This window comes from Meles meles, chromosome 18, assembly GCF_922984935.1.
Source record: "Meles meles chromosome 18, mMelMel3.1 paternal haplotype, whole genome shotgun sequence".
Classification (NCBI taxonomy): domain Eukaryota; kingdom Metazoa; phylum Chordata; class Mammalia; order Carnivora; family Mustelidae; genus Meles; species Meles meles.
Window position 1 is genome coordinate 52,791,568 of NC_060083.1, and position 27,570 is coordinate 52,819,137.

Sequence of the window (27,570 nt, forward strand, 5' to 3'; positions counted from 1 at the left end):
CAGACCCCGGAGGCCAGGTCTCTGGCGCGGCCCGCGGCTGTGCTGTGCCCACGGGAGAGCCCTTGCCTGCAGCTCTCTGTGACCGACACTTACGATGGGAACTTGTCACTCACCCGGATGGGGACTTCCTCTCTGTGGTTCTGCTCTGTATTCGCTGACAAGGGGGCCTGGGTGCTTCTCATGTGCTCAGAGCTTTGCGTCCGGTTAGAGACAGATGTGCGAGGCTCTTCCCTCAGCCGAATGTGTTGTGGTCTAAAGAGCACAGCCTCACAGAGGAAAACAGGCTTCCTGGGCTCCTTGCAGCGAACCCGGACCTGGTGGGGCGCAAGGAGAAAGACTGAAGCCTAGGGGAAAGTAAGGGGTGGGGGGGAGGGGGTAGGCGCCATCCCTGGCAGCCTGGGGGCTCCAGGACTCCAGGTGAGCCCTGTACAGCACAATCAGGAGGGGGCAGCGTGCTGTTGGGGGCGAGGGGGGAGCAGGTGTGACAGCAACAGCGCGGGCTGCAGTCTGTGATGTCAGGCCGGCCGGGACCAGGGCCAGAAGGGCTGCTTTTTATGGGGCTGACTTGGTGCGGTCCGGCCAAGCGTTCACAGGCTGGGCTGCACATGCACGAGTCACTGGGCAGTCTCTCGAGTCCCACCGCTGAAAACCAGGCACGTGCTTCTCATCGAGAAGGGTGTTTGCACCTAGGGTCAGCCACAGCACCAGGAAAACATTGTACCCTCATATTAATGATTCAAGGCCTCAGAAGGGACAGCTGACTTTCGGAATAGTTTGGTTGACTGAAAAAAGCGAGTCTTGGCACAAGATAACATTTGTCTGGGGGCCTCTGGAGTTTTAAGCAGGACAAGACTGATAAGGCCCCATCAGCTCCCCGCAGGATTTTTTGGGGGGGTTAAAGTTGGCCTAGTTGTAGCCAGAGAGTTTGTTCCCATAGCATTCACCTCCTTGCTGTTTCCCCACCTGAATCCATCCGTGAAAACTGACTTGGGTAGAGCGTCCTTCCTGCCAGGACTGGCCCCCGTGGCTCTCTTCCATGACTCCTTCAGGGTCTGCTCTAAGGAGAAGAGCCTTACGATCCCTTCAAGAAACTGATGAGAATACTCCATGTCCTTGGGCCCCTGGCCAGGCACTCGCTCCCAGAGTGCTTAGCACCTGGGCTAGTACTGGATTCCTCGAGGGGATACAGAGCTTCTTCCACAACAGAGAGAACTCCCTGGAGCCATTCAGAGCTAAGGCCAGAGTTCCTTATGCCTCAGTTCCGGTGGCCCCGAGCTGTGATGGGAAGAGACAGGTTAATCTGAACACTCATGAATACAGAGAGTAAAACGTGTGTTGGGGGAGGGGGCACGGGGAGAGGGGTCCACACTTACTCCATTGGTTCCCGTTCAGAGACACTGTGAATGTTCCATTGCACACCCATGTGACGTAACGAGGTCAAAGAAAGGTCTCACACATGTCCTGAACCCCAAAGCCCAGTGACACAATTACAGAGTGAGGGGAATTCCTTTACTCAACAAATATTTATGGTTGGGTCCAGCTGTGGGCCAAGCATTGCTCTAGAGACCGGGGATGGAGCAGTGAGCAAATCAGAAAGTTCCTGACGGTTAGGAGCTAACCTACCCTCGGGAGGCCAGGGCTTCGGCAGCATCCATTAAAAAAAAAAAAAGACGCATCTGTGGTTTGAACCTCAGACTCTAAGGCGGGACAGCTCAAGCGTGGCACTGTTGACTTTTTGAGCAGGAGCTTTCTCTGCCAGGGCGGTGGGGGTGGGGGGGGGCTGCCTTTTGCCCTGTAGGAGGTTGAGCCGTGTCCCTGGCCTTTACCTGTTAGATGCCAGCGGCCCCTCCATCCCCAGCTGTGACCATCAAAACGCCTCCAGGCAGCACCAGATATGCCCGGGAGGACAGACTCGGGCCGGCTGAGCGCCAGATGCAGAGGCAAAGCTTACGCTCTGCATCTCTGAGTCAGGAGCCTGCCGTCTCTGTTCAGAACGGACCATCAGAGATTCCTGGGCCGCGTATAAGGTGATCTCGTTTGGAAAAACAGCTAAAGGTGCCCTTTAGGCAGGAGAGCAGGTGGCCCCTCTTGACTTACCTGCAGTGCCGTCTGTTGTGCGGGAGGGCGATTGGCCTGCTATTGCCCTGTCCCGAGGCCCAGGCCCGGAAGCCAGAAATCGAAGCCCTGAGAAGACCGCGTTCACATCAGCGTGCTGTGGTTTAGATGTCACCACGAGGCCAAGGTCTAGCCACACACTTCCTTTCAGAGCCACCCCCTTCCTGTGGGCAATGGGTGGTGGAGCTTGCGGAGGGTGGGGGGGGGGGGTCTCGCACCCACCCCCACTCCGATCCATGCTTTGCTAGGGAACGATGTGCATGCTTTGTGGTGGGGGCTGACACTCGGGGACGTCTGTGTTGCCTGGAAGCACTGCTGTGGGGTTCTGCCGGCCTCTAAGGGGGACTTGAGGCAGGGGTCTGGGGGAAGCTGCAACCTCTCCACCGTTCGCAGAAGGGGCTCAGACCAAGAAGGGGGCGCGTTCCTACTATTCCCAGGGTTCAGCAGAGGGAGTTACAACAGGAAGAAACTTACAACGAAATGCTAAAAAGGAGCTGCTCCCATGTCCCAGGGACAGTTCCCACTCTCCTGCGACCTGGAGGAAGTTCTGCTGTCCCTTCCCTTTGTGTTCAGACCCAAGTACCCCCCAATCCTTCCCTTGGCAACCGCCTTGCCCTTCCCACTTCCCATCTTCAGATCACACCGCCTTTGCCCAGATATAATGGCCCAGCTTCTAAAAAACGCTTCCCTTCCCAGCCCTTCCTTCTGCCATGGACGCGCTCCCACCAGGACGGCCCAGCATGGCCTGTCCCCAGTTCCCATTGACACATGTCCTTTGGGGCTGCTGGGCCGCCTACCGAGCTCCTGGCAGCCCTTGTGCTCCGCCAGCCGGACCCCGCGGCACCTTCCCCATCGCAGGGTCTCCGCGCCCAGGTTCCTGTGGCAACACTGTGGAGAGGAGCACAAGGACGCACACTCCCTCTGAACAACTTTCTGTGTGCGGCCTGGCTGCAGCCATATTAAGAAGGAAAGAAACTATTTTCCTATGGGCAGCAGAACCCCTGCCCGCTCTGACGGCAGCATTTTGTGTCACTGTGCAGAGAAACCGCAGGCGCAGGGAAACGGGGTTTCCTACCTCCAGAAGGCCAGGAACGACTTGTCCCCGAGGCTAGGGTGGGAGTCGGGGGGCCCAGGGCCAGGCCCACGAGATTTTTAGGGATGCAGGAGATTTTTAATTTCTTCTAAAACCAGAAGGAGAAGAAAGAACTTTTAGGTTGAAGAAAATGATTTAATACGCATTATTTCTCTATTCATCTTTCTGTCGACCCACTTGTGAAATGGAATTTTTAATGTTTTGTATGGAAGACAGAACCCACAAAGAGCCCATAAAAGACAGAATGTGGCCTTGCCTGAAGCTTCCATCCCAAGTATCATCAGCCACAGAAACTTGAAAATGTGTATTCTGGAGGTTTTTTGTTTTGTTTTGTTGTTGTTGTTGTCATCTCTTTCTTGAAGATTTTAAAGACCCTCAGGACCAGTTTAGTTTCTTGGATGAAGTTTAAGATTGGGAGCAGCTAGGCTCCCTTCCGTGGCCTCCGAAGGACCAACATCTTTTCCAAGCTCACACCTCGGCTGGGGACCCAGCCCTGGGATGGCAGGGGGACGATGTGTGCCCCAAAGCCCCCTTTTCCAGGGCTAACTTCACGGGCTTGGCTTCCTCCAGGACAGAAGGAAAGACTGGGTGACATCCTGGGCTTGGCAATCAGTGCTGGATTGGCAAGTCATCAGAGATGTTGAAGATTTTCTCGTGGGCCAAGGTTTTCTTTGTGCTCTGGGTAGACGGGGTACCTCTGAGGACCCTGACCAATTCTGAGATGCTAGGGTCCCAATAGCATTAGACTTCATGCTTTGATCCATTAGAAGATGTAAAGCCTCCTGATACCGGGGAGAAAGCGTTAAGGTAGAAAGAGAAGGTATGCTCTACGTGCCAAAAGAGCACAGATCCTGTTCTCCTTGCACATGGATGTGACCCGTCTGTGACGTCAGACTCTCTTAGGGGTGCAATTTAGAGAAAGCTCGAGCCAATAGCCCCCGGCCATTGTGGCCTTCTTGGACTGCAGCGCAGAGCTGTGCGCTGCCCAATTTCTCCCAGGATCCTTGGACTCCGGACAGGCTTCTGGACTGTGCTGGACCCCGTTAGTGCTTACTCAGTACTCCTTGACTTGGCTCGTGTGGGATTTTAGCTCCTGGACCGAGTATCTCCAGAGACAAGTCACCAGCTGTGTGGACCATGAAAGCTGAAGGCAAACCAGAAACATTCTGTGCCATCATCCAGGGAGAGATTCTGCCCTGGAGGTATGGGGAGAACAGAAGTATGCCTGAAGCTCAGGGCTGTGCCCAGCCTCAGGCGAACCAGGGCCTCTCTGCACCGTGGGGGGGGGGGGGACCCCTCACCTTGGCCCCACCTCCGTGACTGCATCGCAGCCCACTGACTCATTTGGCCTGGCCCTTGGATAGAAACAGCCTTGTTGAAAGGAGAGTGCATTCGTTTACACCCGAGTTTTTTTTCTGACAAAGCACAGCAAGCTTGCAGGAGATGGGCCCTAGAACAGAGTAAAATTTATGTACCACATGACTTTAAAAAATCACATTAACAAAATCCACCAAAATGGTAACAGTGGCTAGCTTTGGGTAATGCACTATTTGTGCATTGTTCTCTCTTTTATATTTCTATTTCTACATGTTCTATATATTTTTTCTCCTACTGTAAACATTTACTATTTTGTAATGGGGAAAAAGTAACTGAAATAAAGGGGTGGACTGTTTCATGTACCACGGCATTTTAAACAAAGACTGAATATTTGTGACACAAAGACCCAGGGAAGAAATAATGAAGGGTACCTTCTCTAGCAGGTACCTGTCACACACTGTCCCCTCTCAGCTAGTGACTGTGGCTTAGCTGGTAACAGGTAGAACCCCTTTGTTCTTAGGTCCATAGGGATGCTCTTGTGAATAGTTTTTATTTTTATTTTATTTTTTTAAATATCCTTTAGAAAAAAAAGGTTTTATTTATTTGACAGAGAGAAACAGCAAGAGAGGGAACACAAGCAGGGGGAGTGGGAGAGGGAGAAGCAGGTTTCCTGCTGAGCCTGATGGCCTTAATCCCAGGACCTGGGATCATGACCTGAGATGAAGGCAGACAGGTAACAACTGAGCCACCCAGGCGCCCCATTATGATTTTTAAAAAAGATTTTATTTATTTAGTTGAGAAAGAGAGAGCACAAGAGGGAGGAGGGGCAGAGGGAGAGGGAGAAGGTGACCCCCCCCGAGCAGGGAGCCCAATGAGGGCCTTGGTCCCAGGACCCTGGGATCATGACCCTAAGGTGAAGACAGAGACATAACTGACTGAGCCACCCAGTGTCCCTCTTGTGAATAATTAAAACACAAGCACCCTGTGAGCCCATTCAGAGGTCTTCTACATGCCTTCTCTGTGTGTCTCATCCACACAGAGAATGGATGCCCATGAGGTGGGCACTATTATCATCATGCCCATTTTAAAGACTGGAAAATTGAGGCATTGAGAAGCCAGATAGATGCAACCTTGGGATTTGAGGCCAGGTAACTCTCAGCCGCAGGGCTTGAGTGTGAAACTGCTGTGCCATTCTTCCTTTTCAGGGAGCAGAAATCCAGGTGGAACCCGAAGAAAGGAGAGGCAGGCGGGGTTGAGGGGGCGGGCTGTGGGGGAGAATGTCAGTGCTCAGTCTGGGCTGGCTTGGGTGGGCCTTGACCACAGCGTGGCCAGGGAGAGAGTCTGGAAATAGCGGAGGCGGTGCTGTCTTGTTCTTCCTGCAGTGTGCTGGACATCTTCCCTACTGTGGTAGCTCTGGCCGGGGCCAGCCTGCCCAAGGACCGGCACTTTGATGGTTTGGATGCCTCCGAGGTGCTCTTTGGCTGGTTGCAGACTGGGCATAGGGTAAGTGGAGGAGGTGCGTGCTCTGCTCGGGCTTTTCAGGGGATCGGCCTGCTGCCTCTCATCCAGGGCCACCTTTGTGCGAAGAGAACCATCCTGGGACGATACATGAAGGTGGCTGCTCCAGACATAGTTTGAGAAAGCCTGATGGATGATGTCTTTGAGACAAACCTCTCTTTCCACTCCCCTCTCCCTCTTCCCCTGCAGTCCAGTTTGCCAATCCAGATTTAACATTTAACAATTTGGCTTAGAGCTGGTATACGGGGGTGCTGATTCCCGATAACAGGATTTTTTCACAATTACTGAGTTTTCTGACATCTTAAGCACCTGGCACTTTTTTTGTGGGAGGAGATGGCTGAGTCGTGAGAGTGACTTGTGTATCATGGGGCTCCCCCCCACAAAATGGAACTTTCTGGAAGGCAAGGATCTCACCAAGAATTCTCAATGCACCTTGCAGTGCCTGGCCCTAGCCAGCATGGGGTCAGTGTGGATCTGATGAGTAAATGAATGCAGACACCTGAACGAAACAGCTCTTGGACGACAGGGCCAACGAACGCTTTATGCCCCTGCCTTTCCCCCTGGCTCCCGGAGGGCCCGGCCTGTGACTGTAGCCCCTGCACCCCAGGGTCCCCTCCTCATGTGTGCTGAGGCTTTCAGGGGCAGTGACAGGAAGTGTCGGGCCCGATGGCCTTTCCATGTCATTTCCGTGTGTTTTCCTTTCACCCGAAGGAAGAGGAAGTGGGCGGAGGGAACCCCAAACCCCTTTGTAGGGCCCGGCAAGCACATGGCTTCTCAGTTCAGGACCTACACATCAAAGGGTCTATTTGTGTCTTTACAGAGGATCACGTGGGAGTGACTCAAATGCTTCTCAGATGTGCGGTGACGGTCACTGAAGCCGCCTCCGTACCTCAGCCGAACCCAGGCAGGCCAGCACTCTGGGCCCAAGAGGGGCCCCCCGTGCTTCTGTGAGCATTCATGCAGTTTCTGGGGTTTGTCAGTCATGCCCTCTGAAGAAGTATGGCTTCTTCTGCAATAAGGAACCTTCTAGAGCTGCCGACCCATTCAGGCTGAGTCCTGCTGAGACTCGGCAAAGCAGCAGGAAGATGGTTTCCGCCTTCAGGCTGGAGGTTTGCAGTATGTGACCCTGGGGGGTTATGGAAGACGTCAGTGGAGAGGTGCTCCCGAGTGTTTATTACGGCGGCTACTAATAGAATGATTGGGGTCACCAGGAAGTGCTTCAAGGACTCTGGGCTCCTTGACGTGCTCGGTCTGCCTGTGGAAGCCAGCTCCTTCGCACTCACTTCCGTTCTCAGACTCAGGAGCGCTCACTCTCCCGGCAGTTGCTGCTTTGTGCGGAGTCACCGAGGCCCAGGCTTGGGGCCTGTCACTGGGCTAGTGCCTGGGGCGGGGTGGGGGGGGGGGTGGCGGGAACCAGGTGGGAAGACGAGACCCACACTGGAGCACTGTTGGGGGTTTTCGTGGGGACAGAGGATGTGTGGGGACGCGGCCCGAGGGTGGCTGGGTGGCTCCCTGACCACACCCTGGGGCCCAGGAGGAAACAGCACTCAGGGCTCACCGGAAGCCACTGATGGAATCTTCAAGAGCAAAAGCGCTCGGGTGCTGGTACCTTTGGGCCACACCCAGCCTCCCCGAGCGCCAACTGCCCACAGTTTGTGAAGACGCTGGAGATAAGATTATTTGGAGTTTGAGGGCAGCACAGGTGATTGTTGGCCCTGGATCGGGTCTTTTCTGCTCACCCGCTGGAAAGACTAGAGTAAAACGTCTTGAATTTGTGGAAAGAGAGGCCAGGAGGTGCAGGGAGTGACCGCACGGCTTTATAACCACGTGCAGGTGTGTACAGGCACCTTCGGGACTCCCCGTGGACTTTTTAAGAAGCACAGTGTGTGTCCACACTGTGACGGGTCCTGGGCTTACAAGGGTTCCAGCATGGCGTGGTTTAGAAACCAGTCCAGTTCCAAGAAGCTCAAAGTAACTCCTAGATGATCATCTCAAAAACAGTATGCAAATACAGCTCGGCAGAGGGGTTCTTCCCTATTTTGCAAATGAAGTAACCGCAAGTTGAAGATCTCAAGCCGCCTAGAGCCACAGGCCCACCGGCGACCTCCCCAGCCAATGTGGAGGGATTTAAAGGCAAATCGTGGGCTGCCGGGTTTTCCCAAAGGGACGTCGGGCGGTGTTTAAAACCCGTAGCGGCTGCCAGCAGCCTGCGTGGGCTTGCACCTGGTCTGCATCTGGGCACTGAGGGCAACCACAGGGAGGGGGAGGGGAGTCTGGCGGGGCAGGCTGCCCCGGGTATCCTGCTTTCGTGTTTGCCCCGATGGAAGCACTCGAGGTTGTCACGTCCCCAGGGGTCGAGTCCTCCAGCAGCTCTAGGTCACCACCAAGTCCACAGATTGTCAGCAAAGGGAAGGCTTCTTTAGTGGCTCTGCATCTGCCAGTCCAAACAGGTCTGGGGCTGCTGTGGGTCCTGAAAGATGTGGCACCTTCCGGGAAGCCATCCGTCCGGGAGCTGGGTGCTGGGTGCTGGGTTGCGAGGCTCGGGAAGTGGCATCACTTCTCTTAGGGAGGCCCCTAGTGGTGGAAGCCGCCCTGCCAGGTGGCTCGCCCCTTCTGGAGCAGGGCTTTGCAGCCCCACCTGCACGCGTGTGCATGCGTGTGTGCGCGCGCGTGTGCACGCCGTGTACCACAAACCCCGGAGCCTCCAGGGATGGTTGCCGAAGATAAAGTTATCTTTGAAATTCCGACTCAGTGTCCGGCTGGAGAGGACCGTCTTCAGCGGTGATTCATGTGTAAATTTGTCAGCCTCCTTCCTCTGTTGATAGAGACAAGAACGCCGCGTCAGCCTGCACGAAGGAAAACAAAGCCCATCCCTGTTTCAGAGTGGGAGCCAACCTGAAGTTTTGCTTCCTCTTCCTCTTGGATTTTGGAAGTTGCCTCTGGTAACGGCGTAAATATCCTGGATGAGGCAGCCCACCCTGTGACTGAGACTCCAATCACGGTCCCGTTTGAACCAGCGGAGCGCGACTCCCACCTCCTGGATGTCTGAGTACATCTTAGGTCGTTTTTCCAAGTCCCCCACTTCCTGCCTTCTCCAGGAGGAAACCAAACGGCCTCCTGCGGTGACGGGCTTGGCTTCCTGCAGGCCTGGCAGAAGAGGGGGTTTTAAGTTACGACTTCTTTTCCTGTTTGCAAGGAGCCTGCTGTCATCACGCTGGCTGGGGACCTTGCGGGGACTGTCACGAGAGCATAGCACGGAAGCTGCAGGTGTGGGAGGAGCCCCGCCCTCCGCCGCATCCTCTCGGAGCCGGGAAACTTGGGGGGACAGCTGTTTACTGCTCCAACAGATGTTTCTCATTTTTTTTTTTTTTTAGCCCCATGGAAACTTTGAATCACGTAAGCGCCTTTCCAGTGATATATATCGGTCATGGTTCATCCCAGGGCGGCCTCCCGCTTGCAGCCCAAACCCACCAACTGACCAAGGACACCGGTCATTTATTTTCTACCAAATCCTGCCTTTGGCAAAGCCCGAATTAGGTGTGTTTCCGCTCTATAGGGTGATTCTTTCATCCATGGCCTGATGAGGGAGGATTTCCTCAGTCCAAGTGTTAGGACTGAGTCAAAGGTGAGGACATCCACGTTAGGCTGTGCTCACTTCTGGAGAAACCATGCCTCTCAAGGATGCCTTCTCAGGCCACCCTTACTCAAGGGAGAGCCCGAAAGTCAGCTGGATGCGAAAGAAGCTGTTCTTCCAAGGAGATCTAAGGAACACCTGTGCCAGAGTCCCTGGGGAGATCTGGGAGACAGGCAGATCCCCAGGCCCCAGCGTGAACTTGAGGGCTGGGGTCCTGGCAGGTGTGTGACCAGCGCGGTCACATGGGGTCCCCTGCACTTAGGACAGCCCTGCAGCTGGGTTCAAGAGCTGATGCTGTGCCCTCTTGAAATTCCTTGGCGTTGAGCAAGCTTTCTCTCACTTTGATTTTGCCCCGGACCCTGTGCATTCTGTAGGAAATCTGACCGGAGCGACAGCCACTCTGATTAACTAACTGGCCAGGTAGCTACTTCAGGGAGGCCTCCCAGGGGGGTTGGCTGGTGTGGCCCACAGGCCGGGGTTGGTCAGCATTTGGGGCCATGTTCGGGTGCGGGTGGTGGGCTGGGCACCATGACAGAGAAAGGAATGCTTTCTGGGGAGTCACCAGCGTGGCTGTCTGGTTAGCAAGTTCTGCTCCTCTTCCTCAGGTACTTTTCCATCCCAACAGTGGGGCGGCTGGAGAATATGGAGCCCTTCAGACGGTCCGCTTGGGGCGCTACAAGGCCTTCTACATCAGCGGTGAGTCAGGTGTCCCCTGCCCAGATCTTCCTGGAGGCCTCCAGGAGTGGGTGGGGGCTGGCCTCCTACAGGGAGCTCTCCGAGCCCAAGGCACCCCCACCCCCCACCCCAGCACAGGCCCTCTGCCCCCACGAACAGGAAAACAAGGTCTTTCTGCCATTGGCTGACATTTCCAGAAGCTCAGAGCCAGTCAGCACACTTAAAACGGTTCCTTTCCCCTGAAGAACGTTTCATTCCATTGTATGGCTTTAAATGCCAGTTTGACTGAACATGAAATGGGAGCTTAGGGATATTTTAAAGTGTAATTTACTGGACAATGGACTGTTTCAGAAAATAGACTTGAGAGGTTGAGTTAGCAAACTGACAGAAGTCTCTGCATCGTGGTTCACTAGTCTTAAATGTACGCTGTAGAAATGTGATCCTGGGTCCGTTTGATTCTCAGAATCTTCCAATGGCTTCTTGCTGCCCACTGAATTCAGGCTCCTTCCAGCCTGGGTCCCCACACTGTTCCAGGGTCACTTCTCCAAGAACAATGGCCTTCGTCCGTGGCCTCATGTCAAAACCTCTCTCAGTGACTAGGGCCTGACATCAAATTCTAGTACCCCGGTCAGGTTGTAACACTCCCTCTCGTCTTCCCGGTTGGGTACAGTTTGGGGAAGCTCTGATCATGATCACGTTCTGCCTTGTATACCAATCATTTGGGTCCATGTTTTATTTCCCCTACTAGTTTTGAGCTTTGTAAGCTATTTCATTTTTTTTGTCTTTAAGTGCTGAGCACAGAGCTTCATACCTCACAGGGACCCTAACATTTTTCTTTCAGTGAATGAAAAACAAAAACAAAAAAAATAAAACAAAATCTGGGACCTGGTGCAGATTCCAATTTGATTCAGTTGTTTCATGTTAGAGCGTTCCAAAGAACTGTAAAGAACAAAAATGATTTTCCCTGAGTGTAAGTACATGATCCCGAAGAAAATGTGGCATAAAAACAAAAGGAGTTCTTTGAGTTCATAACTTGAGGAATATTAAAAATGCCACAAGAATTATTGATTCTCCAAAGCCTAAAATACAAACCAGTCAGATATTCGTTATGCTTTCAGATGGAAAGTTTCTAGATTACAGTCCTTACATTACATTATCTCAGAGGTATGGGTTCTCCAGGCTGAGTTAATTTCAGAAGTCACAGCCCTGCCAGAAAGCCCTTGGCACCACGGGATTGGAATCCTGAATGTTACTATGAAGTCATCGGACTGTTCAAAAACGATCACAGTCGGACAGGAATTATGATACCCAGGGGAGGAAAGTTCTTCTTCCGAGGAGTCACCAAGTCCCAGGACCTTTAGCACAAGGGTGGGGAGGACAGACCCCTAGGCATCTGGGTGTGTGTCGTGGAGGGAGTGTGACATGTTTTGATCCCTCCCTTCCCCTTCTCTTTGAAAATTCGTGTCCTTACTACTCAAAACGATTTCAGATAGACAACAGTCTTGACATCTACTGCGTTAGAGAACGATGTGGAGGGAGTTTCACTGCGGATTTTGAGGCTTTCTCCTCTCTGGCTCCCTCCTCCTCCCTGAGATTTCTACTGGTGTATTTTCTCCTGTTGTGGCAGCCCTGAGCTCTGTCCCAAACAGCTCAAGTGAAAGGGACAGGACAGTTTCCTCCCTGGGCTCTAGCTCCTCCCTGCTACGCAGGCTGAGGGGTGTCTCTGTTGGAGGGGGGTCCTCTTAAACACAGACCCAACCCGTGACCTCTGACTTTCAGTGATCAAGTTCTTTTCAGTTTCTGTCTACCTTGGTTACTTGCTGGTGCCTTCCTTCTTTTTTTTTTTTTTTCCTAAATATGTTGCCTAGAATTTACAAGTGTTATCCGTAGGAGGGCTTGTTCCATGATTCTGTGGAGTGGAAGCCTTACATTTTTATAAGAGGCATTCATCGCTGGCCTTGCTCGACTGACTGCAAACCTCATTCTCTGCCCTTTGCCCTTTCTTGGCAATGAAGAAGAGCCAAATTGTACTCCAGATTCTAGGCAAAGACAGGGACTCTTAGGTTCTGCCGAATGACCTGAATGTCAGCTGTAGGAGGAAGACCATTAAGGAGGACAAGTAGGCAAGAACATGGCTTTCCCCGAGCAACTGATTGCTGAGTTTCTACCCTATTGTTTGGCTGCCGGGAAGCTCAGAGCCCAAGGAGGCATTCAGGAATTGCCGTATTTCTGATGGCTGTCTTTTGCCTGCATCCCTTTTGTTTATTCAGTTGAATTATATTAACTTCTGCCAGATACCTAACTATTTTTTGTATGGAAAAGGCGAAAAAAAAGTCACCTGAATCATCAACAGCTAAGGATGCAGCCATGACTCCCATTTCTTTTACTCCTCTTCCGAGGCTGCCTCCATAGCCAGATTCGAACTCATACAAGAATCTCAACTGCAACCCAAGGTGAAATTACTCGCCTTGCCTTCCTGCTCCGTCCACCCGATGAGGATTTTGGTGTTCAAGAAATCAGTGTTCGGGGGAAAGAGATCTTATTTCCTCACAAAGGGTAGAGAGGAGAGATCCCTCATTGGCTGTCCTAAGGGCTCTGGAGGCAAGTTCGGGAGAAGTTCCAAGTCATTCTGGACAATGGGAGCATCCCTGGAATGAGCACCTAAAATCTCCAGGCGATTTCTTTGACAGGCAGAACAGTCATTTGAACATTGAAGTTCTGGGCTGTTTGGATTAGTGTATGATCAGTCACGGTTCTCTTCTTGACACAGGGCCAAAGCTAGTCTGACGGGGTACTTGTCACCCTCTCTCTAGGCGGAGCCAGAGCCTGTGATGGGGCCGTGGGGCCCGCACAGCGCCATGAGCCTCCTCTGATCTTTAACCTGGAAGACGATGCTGGGGAAGCTGTGCCTCTAGACAGAGACGGTGCCGAATACCAGGGCATACTGCCCGCGGTCAGAGAGGTCCTCGCAGATGTTCTCCTAGACATTGCTGGTGACAACACCTCCAGGGCAGATTACACTCGCGATCCTTCTGTGACCCCCTGCTGCAGTCCCCACCACGTGGCCTGCCGTTGCCAGAGCGCCCGCCAGACCGATTTCCCCCCTGGCAGCAGGTGTTAGGAAGCGACGGCAAGTTCCAGCTCCAGCTCCAGATGCTGTAAAACTAAGTCTCCGAATTTTGTCCTGAAGCCCCTGTGTTGTGCCCCCGGCGGCCCCTCCCGCGTGTAGTGGTCGAGCCAAGAGCACCGGGCTTGGGAGCTAGACTTGGGTCAAGCCCCGGCTCTGATTCTCTGAATCTGAGGATGAAAGAAGGCGATTTAGGAAAACGCTGGCCATGTGCCCTGACACAGCACTTACTATATTTCAGCTTCCTTTCTCTGCACCCAGTTTGGCTGGTCGCTTTAGCATAGGTTCATCCCAGCTGGGGTGGAGGGCACTGCTTCGCTTGGTCTTTAATACGCATACCTGTCAGCTGGGGGCTTGCAGAAGTGCAGACTCTGATCTGTGGGTCTGGGGGGGGGAGGCCGAGAGGCTCCATTTCTGGGCGGCTGCTGGGGGGAGCCCTGAGTAGCACCGACGCGGACTAGGACCAAGTTAGAGGTTTCCGGGTCTCAGCGCAGAAGAACGCACAGAAATCTATGGCTCTGCCCGCCTCCCTCCTCCCGCTTTTAAAGATCGGAGGACTGTATTCTAAAGATTTTAGGCATCCTTCCTGCTTCCTAAAACTTGGGAGAAATAAAAGTTGAAAACCTCAAAAATGAATTGCCATGATTTTATTATTAGTGTCCTAAATGGGACTCAAAAGGTAATAAATGATTTATTGCAATCACTGCAAAAATACTTTGCCTGGCAGAAAACAGTCTCTCTATATGTACGTAATATACAAGAAATACAATTCAAAGAGATTTTCCTCTAAGTACATTTTTACATGGCATACATTTAAAAGAATGCCCTTCATCATATAAATTCCGGTTATAGACCAATATGGTTGGTTAGCATGGACACTATGGCTGTAACATAATATTTCGGATAGCAAGATGTGTCTATAGTATCTCTCATATCCACTGGCAACCAGGGCAGAGGAGAGCTCGGAGAGCCGTGAACCATGTCCTGTGGCTTAAGCAGGCAGCCCCTGCCCCCCTTTCTGCACACACAACTGTACTCCATTCTTCCACCTTCCTTGTTTTCTCCAAAACCACCTGACAGGGGGTGTCCTGATTTCTGAGGTGCGCTTCTCATCAAGACTGCTTCGTTTTGCCCTTCTGACTTCCACGGCACAAGATTATCTACCAAAATCAAAACAGAATGGCCTTACTCTTTCCAGAAAGAGGCGGTTAGGCAGGCTGCATTATTAACAGATCTGAGCCCACACGGGGTCAGCAGGGCGATGCTGGGCACTGTGGAGATTTTCCGTATGTCCACGGACTGGCCGTCACTCGTGGCCAGGAAAATCCACCCATCTTAGGTGTAGACGAGTATGGCACAGTTTCAAAAAAATACTGACTGTATAAAATGTGTGTGCATGTGTGTGTATTTATATGTATATGCATTTTTTAAAAGGCTCATCTTGTAAACACAGACTGCTAAATCACTACTAAAAAGTGAGTAAATACCCTTGGTCCCAATTCCCTTACCCCTTGCTCACGAGAGTAAGACTAGTGTTGGGAGAATACACAGACTTGTAAAGGTTGGTGTGTTCTTACAACAAAAACAGCTTCCCAAATGTGGCACAATACCAGAAATGATCAGTTATCTTTTCTCATTGTTTATGGAGCAGAGTAAATCTCGAGGGACGTGTGAGTATATTAAAAACAAAACAAACAAAAAACGAAAACAAAAACCCACTTGCAATGACCTGTGTTCTGAAGGCAAAGGCCCAGGGAGCCCCTCACGAGATTAGCTGGGCAAGCCCATGATCTGAGCTGAAAGAGAGGTGGTTTTAACAAAGCTGAGACTCCAGGATCTTCTCACGATCCCAGAAGTTTTTAAGAGATGTGGGCAGAGGTGTGAATTCTGGCCAAGTATCTGCAACAGGCATACTGATAGAGAATAAAGGCAAGGAGAGGAGTTGTCCAGCATCTCCTCTCCTGCTGGACATCGTTGCCAATAAGGGCATGAGATGGTCCCTGTCAAAAGGAGGTTCCTGTGGCCCTCACGCCTCTGACCCCTGTGTGGTGAGATGGACGAGGCTGTCTGCCACCACACTGGGAGTCTTTACTAGCTCGGTCCTGTCCTCCCTGTCTGTCTGGAGGCTGCAGGGCAGGGCTGGGGTCTTGATGGCCTCTATGACCCCAACCACTGGCTGTTGAGTCTAACCAGGATCTCATTCAGTGAGCAACGCACTCACTGGCAGGAAGCCTTCCTTGTGTCTAAGTAAAAATCCCAGAAGCAAGTTAAACCAACTTTATGCGTTTGGTTCTTAAGAGGGAGACAGGACAAGCGGCTCATACCCAGCTTCCTGGCAGTGTTTAGGTGAACAGGTCTCTCGACAAGTTCTACCACTAGATTTTAAGCATCTCATTTTTTTTTTTAAACTTCAAACACATGATCGACACAGTGTACCTATTACTTTATGCAGGTTTTCTTTGGCAGGGAACCACCTCCTGAAAGCCAGTATCTGAAGTATTCCAATTGCGTAAGTACAAGGAGTTGTAGAGTTTATAGAGATTACTTTGATGACAGGTAAGGATCTAATTAATATTCTAATAGTCTCTTGTAACAGTCACAGACTTTCACCAAAATTACTGAAATGGAACCTAGTGGGTGAAGCCTCTAAACCCGGACATAGTGGGACACGGTTATCCCCCCTACGTCTGCTCTGCTCTGGTTCCTGGAAGATACCACCTCGGGTAGCTGACCGCCAACTCTTGAGGACGGAAGAGCTCCCTTCATGGCTAGCTGGGGCATGAGGATCTGAAGGCAAAACGACTGGTTTATCAGGAGACAGCAAGCCGACAGCTGATTTTATATGTATAATGGATATTTTTAAGAACCAGTGCTTTCCACCCCTGGAATAGAAACTGGACTTGTTGGTACTGGACTTGGCAATCTGCTTATTAAAAGCCAGAAATGTACATCTCGGGCGGAAATCTGCAGAGCCCTTATGGGCAGTCCCGAACCCAGCCCTCTTGTCCTGCACGGAGGGCCCCAAACAGCCTTTTTCTTTTTTTTTTTTTTTTTTTTTAAAAAAAAAGCTGACTGGGCTTACCAGGTCGTCCCAGGACTTCTACAAGAAAGAAACGACCTGGATGCCATCCTTTTGCAAATGGAGTTTCAACTGATGTGAAGTAACGCTCAGGGGAAAACACTGTAGCCCGAGACCTAACAGGCCCGGAGGAGCCCAGTCCAGCTCCAGGAGCCTGACCCCACAGCTCTCTAAGTCTGGGCCCAAACACGGCTTCCAAGTCTAAATGATTTCCGGTGTATCTGTGCCCCACTCAAACCGTAGCTCCCAAGAGTCGTCTACAGGTTGCTCGAAATGGAAGTCTGAAGAATCAGAAGCTAAGGAGGCCCCGGCAGCCACCCAGAGCAAGGGTCCTCTCTTCAGACAGGAATGCTGCAAGAAGCCAAGCCTTGCACCGGGCCCACCAGGAGGGCGCTTGCTCCCACAGGGGCTGAAGCAGGATGCAGGGAAATGCAGCGGAGCGCGCCGCTGCCTGGCCTCCCACCCTCCACCCGGCTGCCGGCTGCAGGGCTGGGAGCCCAGGGGAGCCCAGGGTCGGCGGTGAGAGCCGGAGGAGGCTGAGGGTCTAGCTGGCTTGCAGAGCACAGAGGCCCAGCACTGTGAGGGCATCGTCCTTAGCAAAAAGGTGGCAGTGTTCTGCAAGGACATCCTTAAAGGAGCCTCAGGCAAATGGAGTTTCTGCAGGCACGAATTCCTACCTCAGGAGCAGCACAGAGGGTTCGAAGGAGCCCAGTTAAAATGCCTCGAGGCTGCAGCGACTCCCCGGATTAGTATTCGGTTATTGGCATGCTGCCGGCTTTAGCCTGACACCTGCCGGCTGGTCTGTGGGGCCTGCAGCACAGGGCACCCGCCATGGCTTTCGGACTATTAGAGGGGAGGTTAGCTGTTACAGCGCGAGAGGACAGGGAAAGTGACTTCGCCTCCTGCCCAGGGTGAAGGTTTCCTTCTAAGCGCACAGACTGAGCCACTGTTAGGGATTCCTAATGCTCACAGGGGGGAATTCATTCTCATCATCAAGACACACTGGTCCCGTGGCAAACTCATGTTCAGGAATAACCTCTCCTCGGAGGGCTCCGCCGTCCTCAGAGTAACCTGGAAACCAAGAACGAGACATGAGAGAAGCCCCACGGTCTCCTCTCCTCACGCTATGACCCCGGGGCGGGACCTCCAGGGAAACCACGGACAGCTGCCTTTGCCTTTTGAATGGAGAGACGGGTGCTGGCTTCGGCAGCACATGTACTAGAACTGAACGGAGAGACTGCTTCAGAGGGGTGCGGTCCCCACGAGGTGCGGTTTCCAAGCCTCCGGCTGACCTCACCCACCGTCTACCCCAGGCACTGCCAACTCTCCCCGGTGGCCAATTCTCAGAGGGGAGACACTGCTTGTTGGGGAGGACACGATTTGGGGCTCTGCCGGCCAGGTTTAGGGACCTGACTTGAAAGGCGGTTCGGTTCTCATGGCCACACCTGGGAGGAGGGAAGGGGTTCAGGGAGCGTGTTCCATCCATGGGTGATGGTGCAGAGAGAAAGCACGGTCGGAAATGCGGCCCCACAGTGCCCCCGGCCAGGCCCCCCCATCCATACTCACCTGGCACCGTGGAGGCCGACGAGGTGCTTGGTCTGGCTACAGTTGCTGCGTAAGACTGAGGTAATGAAGGTCTGAGGTCATTTTCTTTATTTTCTTCCGTTGTTCCTGAGCTAATCAAGCTAATTACAGCAATTGGGGCAGGGGGAGAGAAAAAAGAGATCGTCACATATCCAGGCTACGGCCAGAAGGAAAAGCACTCGGAAGCTCAGGCTTGCCCACTCGAGCTTATAGTATAGACCTATCCGGACACCGCTGGGTCATGTGACCTCCCAGTGACCTTGAACAGCCCGGGTCAATCATTGCAACTCAGTGACCCCTTTCTTTTTCTCTTGGCCCACCGCGTTGCTGGCTAGTTTTATCAAATTTAAAAAAAAAAAATGTTTAGCTTCTTTCTTCTAATGTTTAGCTGCTTTCTCTTGTATGTACTGAACGAGGATGGGCCCTCTGCTCTTCCTGAAACACCTGGCGAGGACGCTGAGCCACACTCGCAAGGGGGGACACGCGCTGTCCTGTCACCGCCAGAGGAGGTCGCCTTGCTCTCGGTCACAGACGTCAAGAGAACTTCCGGATTCTGTTTGGGCACCACTGCTAAGCACCCATTACGCATGAGGAGGAAAGGCTGCAGGAAGACATTCCCTTTCTTCGAGAGCGTGGTACTCATCCCCGCACTTTTCCAGAGCGTCCTGGGTGGGGAGGGCACCGGACACTCAGCCCCGCATGAAGCGGGTGCCCGCTCGAGGTCTGCCGCGGAGAAGGCCGGCCAGGAAGACAAGCGAGGGCCCTGAGGCTCGTCCTTCCCCGCCCAGGGACAGCTCGACACAGCCAGCTTTTAAAAGGCTTTTGTGAAAACTAGTCTCTTCACCTGTGGGTCTTGATTAAGACACATTCTCCTCCGTCCTGAGGGTCCAAGTTGTAGATGTAAAGGTGTCCATTAGACGACGCGACCAGCAGCCTCGGCAGTTTCTGGATCCTAGGAGCCAAGGGAAACGTGCGCTGTGGTGACAGCAGTGACCGGTGACGGGCCAGCTTCAGGGACGAAGCCTCACCCACCCTGGCCGTCACACTGGCTTCTCCTGCCCCCAGAAGCCTTTACCCAACCCATGGGCCCCCGATGCTGGGTGTTTTTGGCCTTAGTGATCTACCTGGAGGAATACTTCTTGTCTTTGAAAGTAACTGGGGATGAGACAGAAGGAGGCCTGTGCCCGCTCTTACTCTGCGAAAAGCCACAGCAGCAAAATACCCGCCGACCTGAGCGGGACACAGCTTTTGGCGTATGTGGCTCTCTGCCTTTCATGGTGACAGAAAGGACAAAGGACAAACTTGGCCCACCGCATTGCTGGCTAGTTTTATCAAATTAAAAAGAAAATGTTTAGCTTCTTTAACGAACTCCTTTAAACCACTTAGATAAAGCATCTGTCAAGCCCAGAGGTGTCTGAACCCGGACTGTGGGACTAGAGCCTTGTTACAGAGTTATGTAAAAATGGGAATTGCTTTCAAGATAGTGTCATTATCACCAGAAAGTTGGGGTTCCCGTGCCAGCTTCCAGCACCCCCGCCCCCAAAACAGGCATGACGACCAGGGAGGAAAAGCAGCTGACGGACACGGCAGCCTTCGAGTCTGCTCACCCTGGCTGTCTCCTGTCCTTTGGCTCCCGCCACGTGTTTGGGGACTTTGCCCTCTGGGCAAAAACCCCGAGGAAGGATTGTGCCGGCGGAGGGTGGGCGGGGCCGTACGTACGTGGAGAGCGAGCAGATGTTCCTCTGCCCAGAGAAGTTCAGACGTCCGGTGGCGAAGGCCCTGTCCTGGTTCATCATGTCTGACACCTGGGTGGGGAGGTAGTTGGAAGCAGCCATGAACATTTTTCCCATGTAGCCAGTCCAGGTGGAAGGTTCTTCTGGTCGGCTGGGGGAGCAAGGCACAGGTGGAGGTGAGAAGGCCCCGCGGCCCGGGCCCTGGGCCAACTCCCCGCCCGCCCCAACGCTGGGAGATGTGCTCGAGGCAGCGGGAAGGAACTGTGTCTTCGCATCGCGTCCTGCCCACCCGCCACAGCTCGGGACGTTCTCTGCTGGCCGTGCCAGAAGGGCACCGAGGGCTTGTTTGTCCTGCAAAAGGGCCATCGCGAAGCTGTTAAGAGGTTCCCAGTGCTACCGCTTCCCTACATTAGAGAATTGCATGCGGTGATTAGTCTGATTTCCAGATTTCTAAGAAGAGGGCCAGGGGCGGGCACGATATGGGATCACTATCTGGGCTCTGAAAACGAAGCCCAAGCCTGTCCCCGGCTCGCGGAAGAACAGCGCGATCTCAGGGTCAAGACCTCCCTGGTCAGACTGAGTGGGAAGCAGACCTCCGGGCAAGACACTTTGGACGGTGTTGGGTCACAGCCCTGAAGCTGCCCGGGGCCCCAGAGATTCCCAATGGTGGACATAAATCAGAGGGATCTGTTGCATCCCCCGCTGTCACCGGACACGGGTGGCTGCTCTGTCGGTGAGGGGTGGCAACGCATGGGGGCACAGCCCTGCCTTCGCGCTGTGCATACTGGGGGCGCATCAAGGACCAGTGGCTGCACGCACTCCTGGGAGCACCTGCCGAGAGCTGCTTGTGTACGGGGCGCGGGGCTGGTGGGGATTGCACGCCGTGGTTTGGAAGCACGGGCTGCTTCCTCACTCTGTTTACCAGCCGGGTAGGTGGACCCTGGACAAGCCTCTGGGCCTGGATGTTCCCATCAGAAACTGACGGCCCCTCTTAGCGGTTCCGCCCTTATTCTGTGATCCTGAGCGTCACAAGACATACCTGTCCTGCTTGCTCTGTGGCTCTGCACCAAGGGGTGGGATGTGCCAAGAGGCAAAGAGGCCCCGCGTTCCCAGGGCAGACACTGCACAGAGACGTCAACTGTGAGGCCCCTTGGAGGGTGCGGATAGGCGCTCCTCCAGGACCGTGGAGGAGGGACGGGGGATGGAGTTCCTTCACCTCCGAGAGAAACTGCGATAACCTTGGTGGGCTAACACGCCACCTGGCGGGGCCGTCCTGAGCACGGGAACAGGTGACCCCCGCCGAGGACCTCACGTCATGCCTGGCACACGGCAGATGCTATTTGATAAGACGTGTCTGCACGGACTGGGGATGTTCTAGGGGTGGTGGTCGCGAGGCCGGGCTCTGGAGGCAGGTCCAACTCAGCTGTGGGTGCGCTGGGAAGGAAGGCAGGAGGGGGCCCGAAGATGCAGAGGGAGGTGCGCAAGGCCTCTGAGAGCCACAGCCAAGCTGGTCCGGCTGTGGTGCCTGAGGCGGGAAGGCCGCACAGCAGGTAAGATGCACCAAGAAGGGCCTTGAACGCCACGCTGGTGGAGCCGGCACTTCTTTCCCAGAGCTGGGGGAGTGGGGGACGGTAACGGTTTCTGAGGAGGGAGGGTCAGGTTTAAAGGAATGCTTCCAGAAAACTAGCCCACTGAGAAGATATCAGTAAGAAGAGCCCAGAAAGAGTGAGACGTAACTGAGCAGACAGGAGATGCTCAAGACCCAGTTCAGGCGGCAGCCCGAGGAACGGGGATGCAGAGGCCGGTGGGAGTCATCGCAGCGGCTCCTGCTTCATGCATGGCTGAGGGGAAGGTCAATAGCCCCCCCGGGGTGGGGGGAAGGGGTTGTTCCCAGCTCTCTGAGATCACTGATGGAAGCAGGAGAGCCTGGACAGGGAAGTGAGTTCAAATGGCAACTTCCAGTCTGAAGCCCCAGTAATGAACTCAGATGAAGACAGGGCTGAAGCAGGGGCTTGGGGTCACTCCATCACGGCACCTCGGGGTCACTCCTAGCAACGCAGCCGCCCTCCCCTGCTCTGAACTATCACACCAGCTCCCGAAGAGATCTGGGCTTACATTTTACAAGCTGTCTGAGAGGAGATAGGAAAGTCCAGAAAACAAATAGAAGCTCTAGGGAGACCATGCGGGGTCAGAACTACAGGACAAACACTGAGCTCTGGGATGCCCAGGAACGGGGTGGACATTTGCGGGGTTCCAGGCAAACAGGAGCTGGGAGGGAGCAGCCCCTGGGGTTTCCGACACTAGTCGGGGGAACGAGGTTTCCCAGGAAAGAGCGTTGCACGAGCCTGTGGAGGGAAGTCGGAGGCAGGTCTGAAAATCCTTGGCACTTACTGACTAGGTTGCTGGTGCCCTTGGATGGAGTTTCTGAGGAAGGGGGACAGAAGCCAGGTATGGGTGTCGGACAGACACACACTATACATACACAACAGGAGTGGGGTATGGTGTCGGACAGACATGTACTACACCGAACAGCCAGAACGAGGCCGGGCACGGTATCTTGAAAGTGGGTGGAAAAAGGATCTTTCTCGTAGACATTCTACCACATTAGGAGAATTCTTTTAGTTACGGAAGAAGGGCCTCTCTTGGCACAATTGTGAAAGTGTGGAAGCAAGTCCCTGGTACATTTCCTAGACACCCCTGGAGTTTCCGCTCTGGAGAAGGTCAAGAAGCCTGGGGGTAATAAAACTTGCCACTTCCATGCGGACCCTGGGACTTATAGACGGGGACCGGCTTTGAACAACACAAAGGGATGGCTCTGAACTCCAGCTGCCTCAGGGATGAAACTTCTCCCATTTCCCAGGACTCCTGTGGTGAGCCGAGGGAGGCCGTGTGTGAGAAGACTATAAACTGCAGTGTCTATTAACATATGACAGTCATCGTCATTGCTAACTCTGCCACCTGCCTTCTGTGTGTAAGCGAGCTCACCGCTGACACCCCGTGTTTCAATTTCCTATCACGGCACCAAAGAGGCAGGAGACATGAGGCGTCTGAAGTTCTGAGGAAGGTATGGACCAGAAGCTACCAGAAGCTACCAGAAGCAGGACCTTGACCTTGGAAAGAGGTCATAGACAATGGCTGGTGGGGAGGAGGTGTGGACATGCCCACAGCAGGTAGTTGACGCTATGTCCATGTCCGAGTGCTCACACGCTACTGCGGAATTTCTAGGAATGGCCCCAAGAACATGGGACGGTGACGAATGAGCCCTCCAGTGACTGTTATATGGCCCAGGTGGCCGGAGGTAGGGAGATTACCCAGCTGGGCTTGCTCTAATCACAGGAGCCTTGAAGAGCAGAGAGGGCTATCCAGCTGGTGGCCGACGAGGCGGGCAGAAGGCAAAGTTGGAGCACTCGAGCGCACAGGAAGGGGTCAGTGCGACCCTGCAGGGCGGATGGCGAGGTGCGGCAGGAAGCGGGTGGGCTCTTGGGCAGAGAGACTTCAGGATGCAGGCACCTCACTGCTACTACCGCACCGCCCGGAATTCTTACCAGGAACGGGACTCGTGTGGAAGAGGGCTCCGAGCTCCAGATAAGAGTGGGGCTACCTGCCACGGGGATTTCCGCCTTGTGAGACCCTGGGCGGAGAACTCGGCCGTGGGGTCCTGGATGAGCAAACTGTGCCATAATGAACGTGTGCTGCTTTAAGCCATGAAGTCTGTGGTCACTCGTTAAAGCAGCGAGAGGAAACTAACGCCCACACCCCCCGCCGCAGTTTAAGGCACGCTCTGCTCCGGCCACTGGTGCAGCCGCCCGCACTGGGAGTGTCTGCCCGCGACTCAGTGGTGGGCCGGACGGCGGAGATTGGCAGACTCCTGTGCCAACGGCTTCTCCTGCGTGCAGGCACTCGCTGAACACTTCGGCTCCAGGAAGTCCCTTAGCCCCCATGACAAGCCCAGGAGGCTCGATGATCATTTTGCACCGAGGTGCAGGAAAACTGAATTACCCACCTGGGTCTCCTAGCACAGGGCAGGGCCAGGGTGTGAACTCGGGGGGGGGGGGCACCCGGGTTTCGTGTGTCCTTGCATGACACCACCCCGTTGGGAAGACCTACCAGGAAGGCCGGTCCACGTGGGTTTGACATCTGGCGCTTGCTTACCTGTTACTGAGGTGCTCCAGCTTGAAGATGTGCACGGTCTCGGTGTTGCTGGAGGCACAGAGGAACTGAGAGTCCATACTGAACACGAGCGAGCTGATCGTCACGTACCTGGGAACACAGCGATGCAGAGACAGACCAGTGAGCCAGAAAGGTGAGGATGACTGCTCGCTGGTTCAAAAACCAGCTTTTTAAGAAAACCCGATGTGTCCTGGAGAGTCTAGGTATTCTCAGATGCCCCTGACACGGTGTCATTCACATTTAGGAATTCTCGCTGGGAAGATTCATAAGGGGTCCCAGTCTCCAGCAGGAAGAAACAAGGCACGGCCCCTTCCTGTCATCTCGGACGTTTTCCAGCTGCTCGGTGCATGGATCCAGCTGCAAATGCCACAGCCACTAGGATCCCGGCCCATCACACTTGACAAATTGCTTCTGGACAGTGACTTGTTCTCTCTCACGTCTTCTTTGCTAGCGGCCCTCGCACATCAGAAAAGGGCTCCCATGGGTCTCCAGTGGCCGAGGTCCTGTGCTAGAACAGCCGAGTTCTCGGGTCTGCTGAGCACCCAGCAAGGTGTCTCAGGCAGTGACCCTCCTTCAGGGGACAAGAGGGCACAGAACCGCCCTCCCTGCTCCCCACCAACCACTGCCAGCCATCCCCTGTGGGAGTTGGTGGCTACCGCAAAACAGGCTTCACGGCGAACACAGACCTTTTCATGCCTCTCCGAAACTCGTAGAGCTTTTGCCCGTCTGGTACAGAGAACACCCGGATGACCGTGCCCTGGAAAAGAGAGCAGGTGCACACTTCATACCATTAATAGCTTCGTACACAGACGTCGCTTCAGAGAAGAGCTTGTTTTCTTGGTTTGGAACATCTGTCTCCCAGGAGGAAGCACAAAGTGTCCGACAGAGGCTTTTTTGTGTGTATATTGCTTGGACCGTGTGTGCAACACTGTTTCCCTTTTCCCTCCCCACCCTAGGCGAAGGCTTGGCAAGCGTGGATGCTGGAAATGCTTGCGCTTGCTAGAATGTCCAGTCTTGGCCTCTCAAAAGACACACATTTTTCACGGCATTTGAGGTTCAACTTGGTCACCTTCCCTGGCCATTCCAGTCAGAAGAGCTCATTCTCACACGACATTTTGCTGGCACCGTTTATTAAATGCAGCCTCAGTGCGTGTCAAGGGGGACCTGCACGAACGTTTCTCAGTAACACCCCAAGTGTCCGTGTCAAGTGTCCCGTATCTTGCATAGCCCAGGCCTTCCGCCTGTTGAACTAATGTGTGTCCATATACACAGCACGCGTGGGGCAGAGGTGCCCCTTGGAAATGGATTAGACGGAGGGACCAGCCAGTCCCCGCGTGTCCGACCTTCAGCCCCGACGGGACAGCCCGGTGAAGGCGCAGCGGCACACTCACCTTTTCAGAGGCACTCGCTAGTTTGGAGCCCGAGGCATTGAAGGTGATGGCGGCCAGCGTCCCCTCGTGGGCAGCAATCGTGCAGACTGTTTTCTGTTGGTGACAAGGGAAAGCGGATACTGATGCCGGGGAAGACGCATTTCCTCTCCCTCCCCTTCCTCTTTTCTTCCAAGATGCCCCCTCATCTGCCGGGCTCCCCGCCTCTCTCTCTCTCTCTCTCTCACGCCCTCCACCAGGCCATATAAGCTCTACGTCCTCTTCTGGTCTACTGAGATTCTGCCTCCGTCTCCATCCCTCTTCCTGCCCTCGGGAACACGGACAGCCAGCTACATGCGCTGTGATGCTGCCACCACTTTTGGGGACATCCCCAGCAATCCCACCCTGCTCCGTGAAGCCTCGGACAGCGGAGGACCAAAACGGGAAACATCCGGACACTGTCACCGTGAGATGGCACAACACGACACCTTCCATCTGACCATGGGCCACCAGCTGGCGGGCAGTTTCCACGACACCGTCTCCATCTGACTTGGCCTGGCGTGCTGCCTCACGAGTTGACTGATGGCCGTGAAGGCAGGTGGCATTACCTTCTCCACACCCCACCGCTGTGGCCGGAACCAGCTCCTCCAGTGCGGCTTCTCCCCCCGCCCCTCCCTCCCCCGCCGGGACAGAGCCTGTGCAACACCTGCCATTGACCTCACAGCCAAGCCAGAGGGCTGCGTCTGCTGGGTCGCTGCCAACTCACCAGGGAGTGTCCATCGTAAAGCACGATCTCGCCTGTAGTCAGGCTTCCAGGGTAGGCCACATACGAGTTGGAATGGTTGATAGAGAGGGCACACAGACCTGGCAAAGAAGGGACCGCAGATGAGGAGGAGTGTCCAAGGGAGAGAGCAAGCCTGGACGGGGCATCGGAAGACAGTGCGGCCTCAGCGCCACCTACTGGCGAGGGGAGGAACGGCTTAGCGGATCTTCCAGTGGTTTATTCTTGTCATCAAGCGAATGCCATAAGGGAAGTTCACACTTGACATTGGCCGGGTCTTCCCCGCAGGAAAGCAGTCAGAACTCAGAACACGGAAGAAGCTCTTCTTCACGTTTTACCGCAGGGCTCTGAAACCGCGTCTATTTCTCTTTCATTACTCTCTAAGGCTATGAGAGAATTTACTCTTCATGGAAATAAACCTTTCTACTGCAAACTTGGCCTTCCTGCAGGTGACCACCCGCAGCTGGCCAGCCATGTCAGGTTGGAGAACCCAGGAGGCAGAGGGTGAGGGGAAGGACCTATTGAGAGACTGTTCATTTCTAAGCCAAATGTCTGCCTCGATAAGGGGAATGGGCAGATCCAGAGATGGACGTTCCTTTGAGGGCTGGATCCTCAGTGAAGATGGGTGTTTGCTATTGAGACAAAGTAAAGAAAGAGGACATTTTGGAGTTCAGGTACTTTGGCAATATTCTGGAAGAGTAAACAGCCCATTACAGCACTGAACTGACATAAATCATTTTTCTTTATAAGGAGACTCAAAAGTATTTAGGGGAGTTCTAAAAGTATTTAGGTAACGGATTTTCACAGCAACAGCTGGGTTAACAGTAGAGGTGTGCGTGTGACAGAAGTGAATTCAAGGAGTTATCAGAACCGAAAGCATCATCAGAATAAGAACTCTGAGATTAGGCCAGAGAGATATCTTTTTAAATGAAAAAAAGCAACTGACATCTTTGTTACAGGTTAGTGCGTATGTGTGTACACACACACACACACACACACACACACACAAACATTTTTAAAGTGGGCTCCATGCCCAGTGTAGAGCCCAACTCAAGGCTTGAACTCACAACCCTGAGATCAAGATCCGAACTGAAACTAAGAGTCAGATACTTAACTGACTGAGCCACTCAGGCGCCCCACGAGTTAGTCTATTAAACAGGTTTCTTATACTTGTGTAAGAAAAACTTGACATCAGGCTAAAATGTACCCAACCTAATCTGTTGGGGGAGGAGCAGAGGAAAAAATCCAACATTGAGAACGGAAACCAAGGTCCTCCTTCCCGCTCCCTGGCTTTGATGAGGACAAAGCTAGGGCTGTGCTCTTATCACTTGGACCATGAGAGGAAAGTGACTAAGCACAGAGCCCTTACCTGCATTC

The 27,570-nt window shown here is 53.7% G+C and overlaps 2 protein-coding genes across 8 annotated transcripts in view; one reads left to right on the forward strand and one right to left on the reverse strand.

Annotated features, from left to right (window-relative positions):
• The window catches only part of ARSG (arylsulfatase G), a 106,315-nt gene extending 89,786 nt beyond the window's left edge, over positions 1–16,529 (forward strand). For 2 of the 6 annotated variants that reach the window (XM_045984987.1, XM_045984990.1), the window contains exons 10-12: positions 5,908–6,028; positions 10,283–10,373; positions 13,166–14,103. In XM_045984987.1, the coding sequence (XP_045840943.1) occupies positions 5,908–6,028; positions 10,283–10,373; positions 13,166–13,473 (520 nt within the window). In that variant the 3' untranslated portion in view covers positions 13,474–14,103. The other 4 variants (XM_045984988.1, XM_045984989.1, XM_045984991.1 and 1 more) reach the window with 4 other exon arrangements.
• WIPI1 (WD repeat domain, phosphoinositide interacting 1) overlaps positions 14,112–27,570 on the reverse strand; it is a 32,279-nt gene continuing 18,820 nt past the window's right edge. Inside the window, exons 5-13 of one of the 2 annotated variants that reach the window (XM_045984995.1) lie at positions 26,179–26,276; positions 25,437–25,529; positions 24,732–24,802; positions 24,028–24,135; positions 19,862–20,026; positions 18,987–19,094; positions 18,125–18,243; positions 17,529–17,629; positions 14,112–14,639 (exon numbers count right to left, since the gene is read on the reverse strand). In XM_045984995.1, the coding sequence (XP_045840951.1) occupies positions 14,592–14,639; positions 17,529–17,629; positions 18,125–18,243; positions 18,987–19,094; positions 19,862–20,026; positions 24,028–24,135; positions 24,732–24,802; positions 25,437–25,529; positions 26,179–26,276 (911 nt within the window). In that variant the 3' untranslated portion in view covers positions 14,112–14,591. Of the gene's footprint in view, positions 15,276–17,528; positions 17,630–18,124; positions 18,244–18,986; positions 19,095–19,861; positions 20,027–24,027; positions 24,136–24,731; positions 24,803–25,436; positions 25,530–26,178; positions 26,277–27,570 lie in introns of both variants that reach the window. The other variant, XM_045984994.1, reaches the window with a different exon arrangement.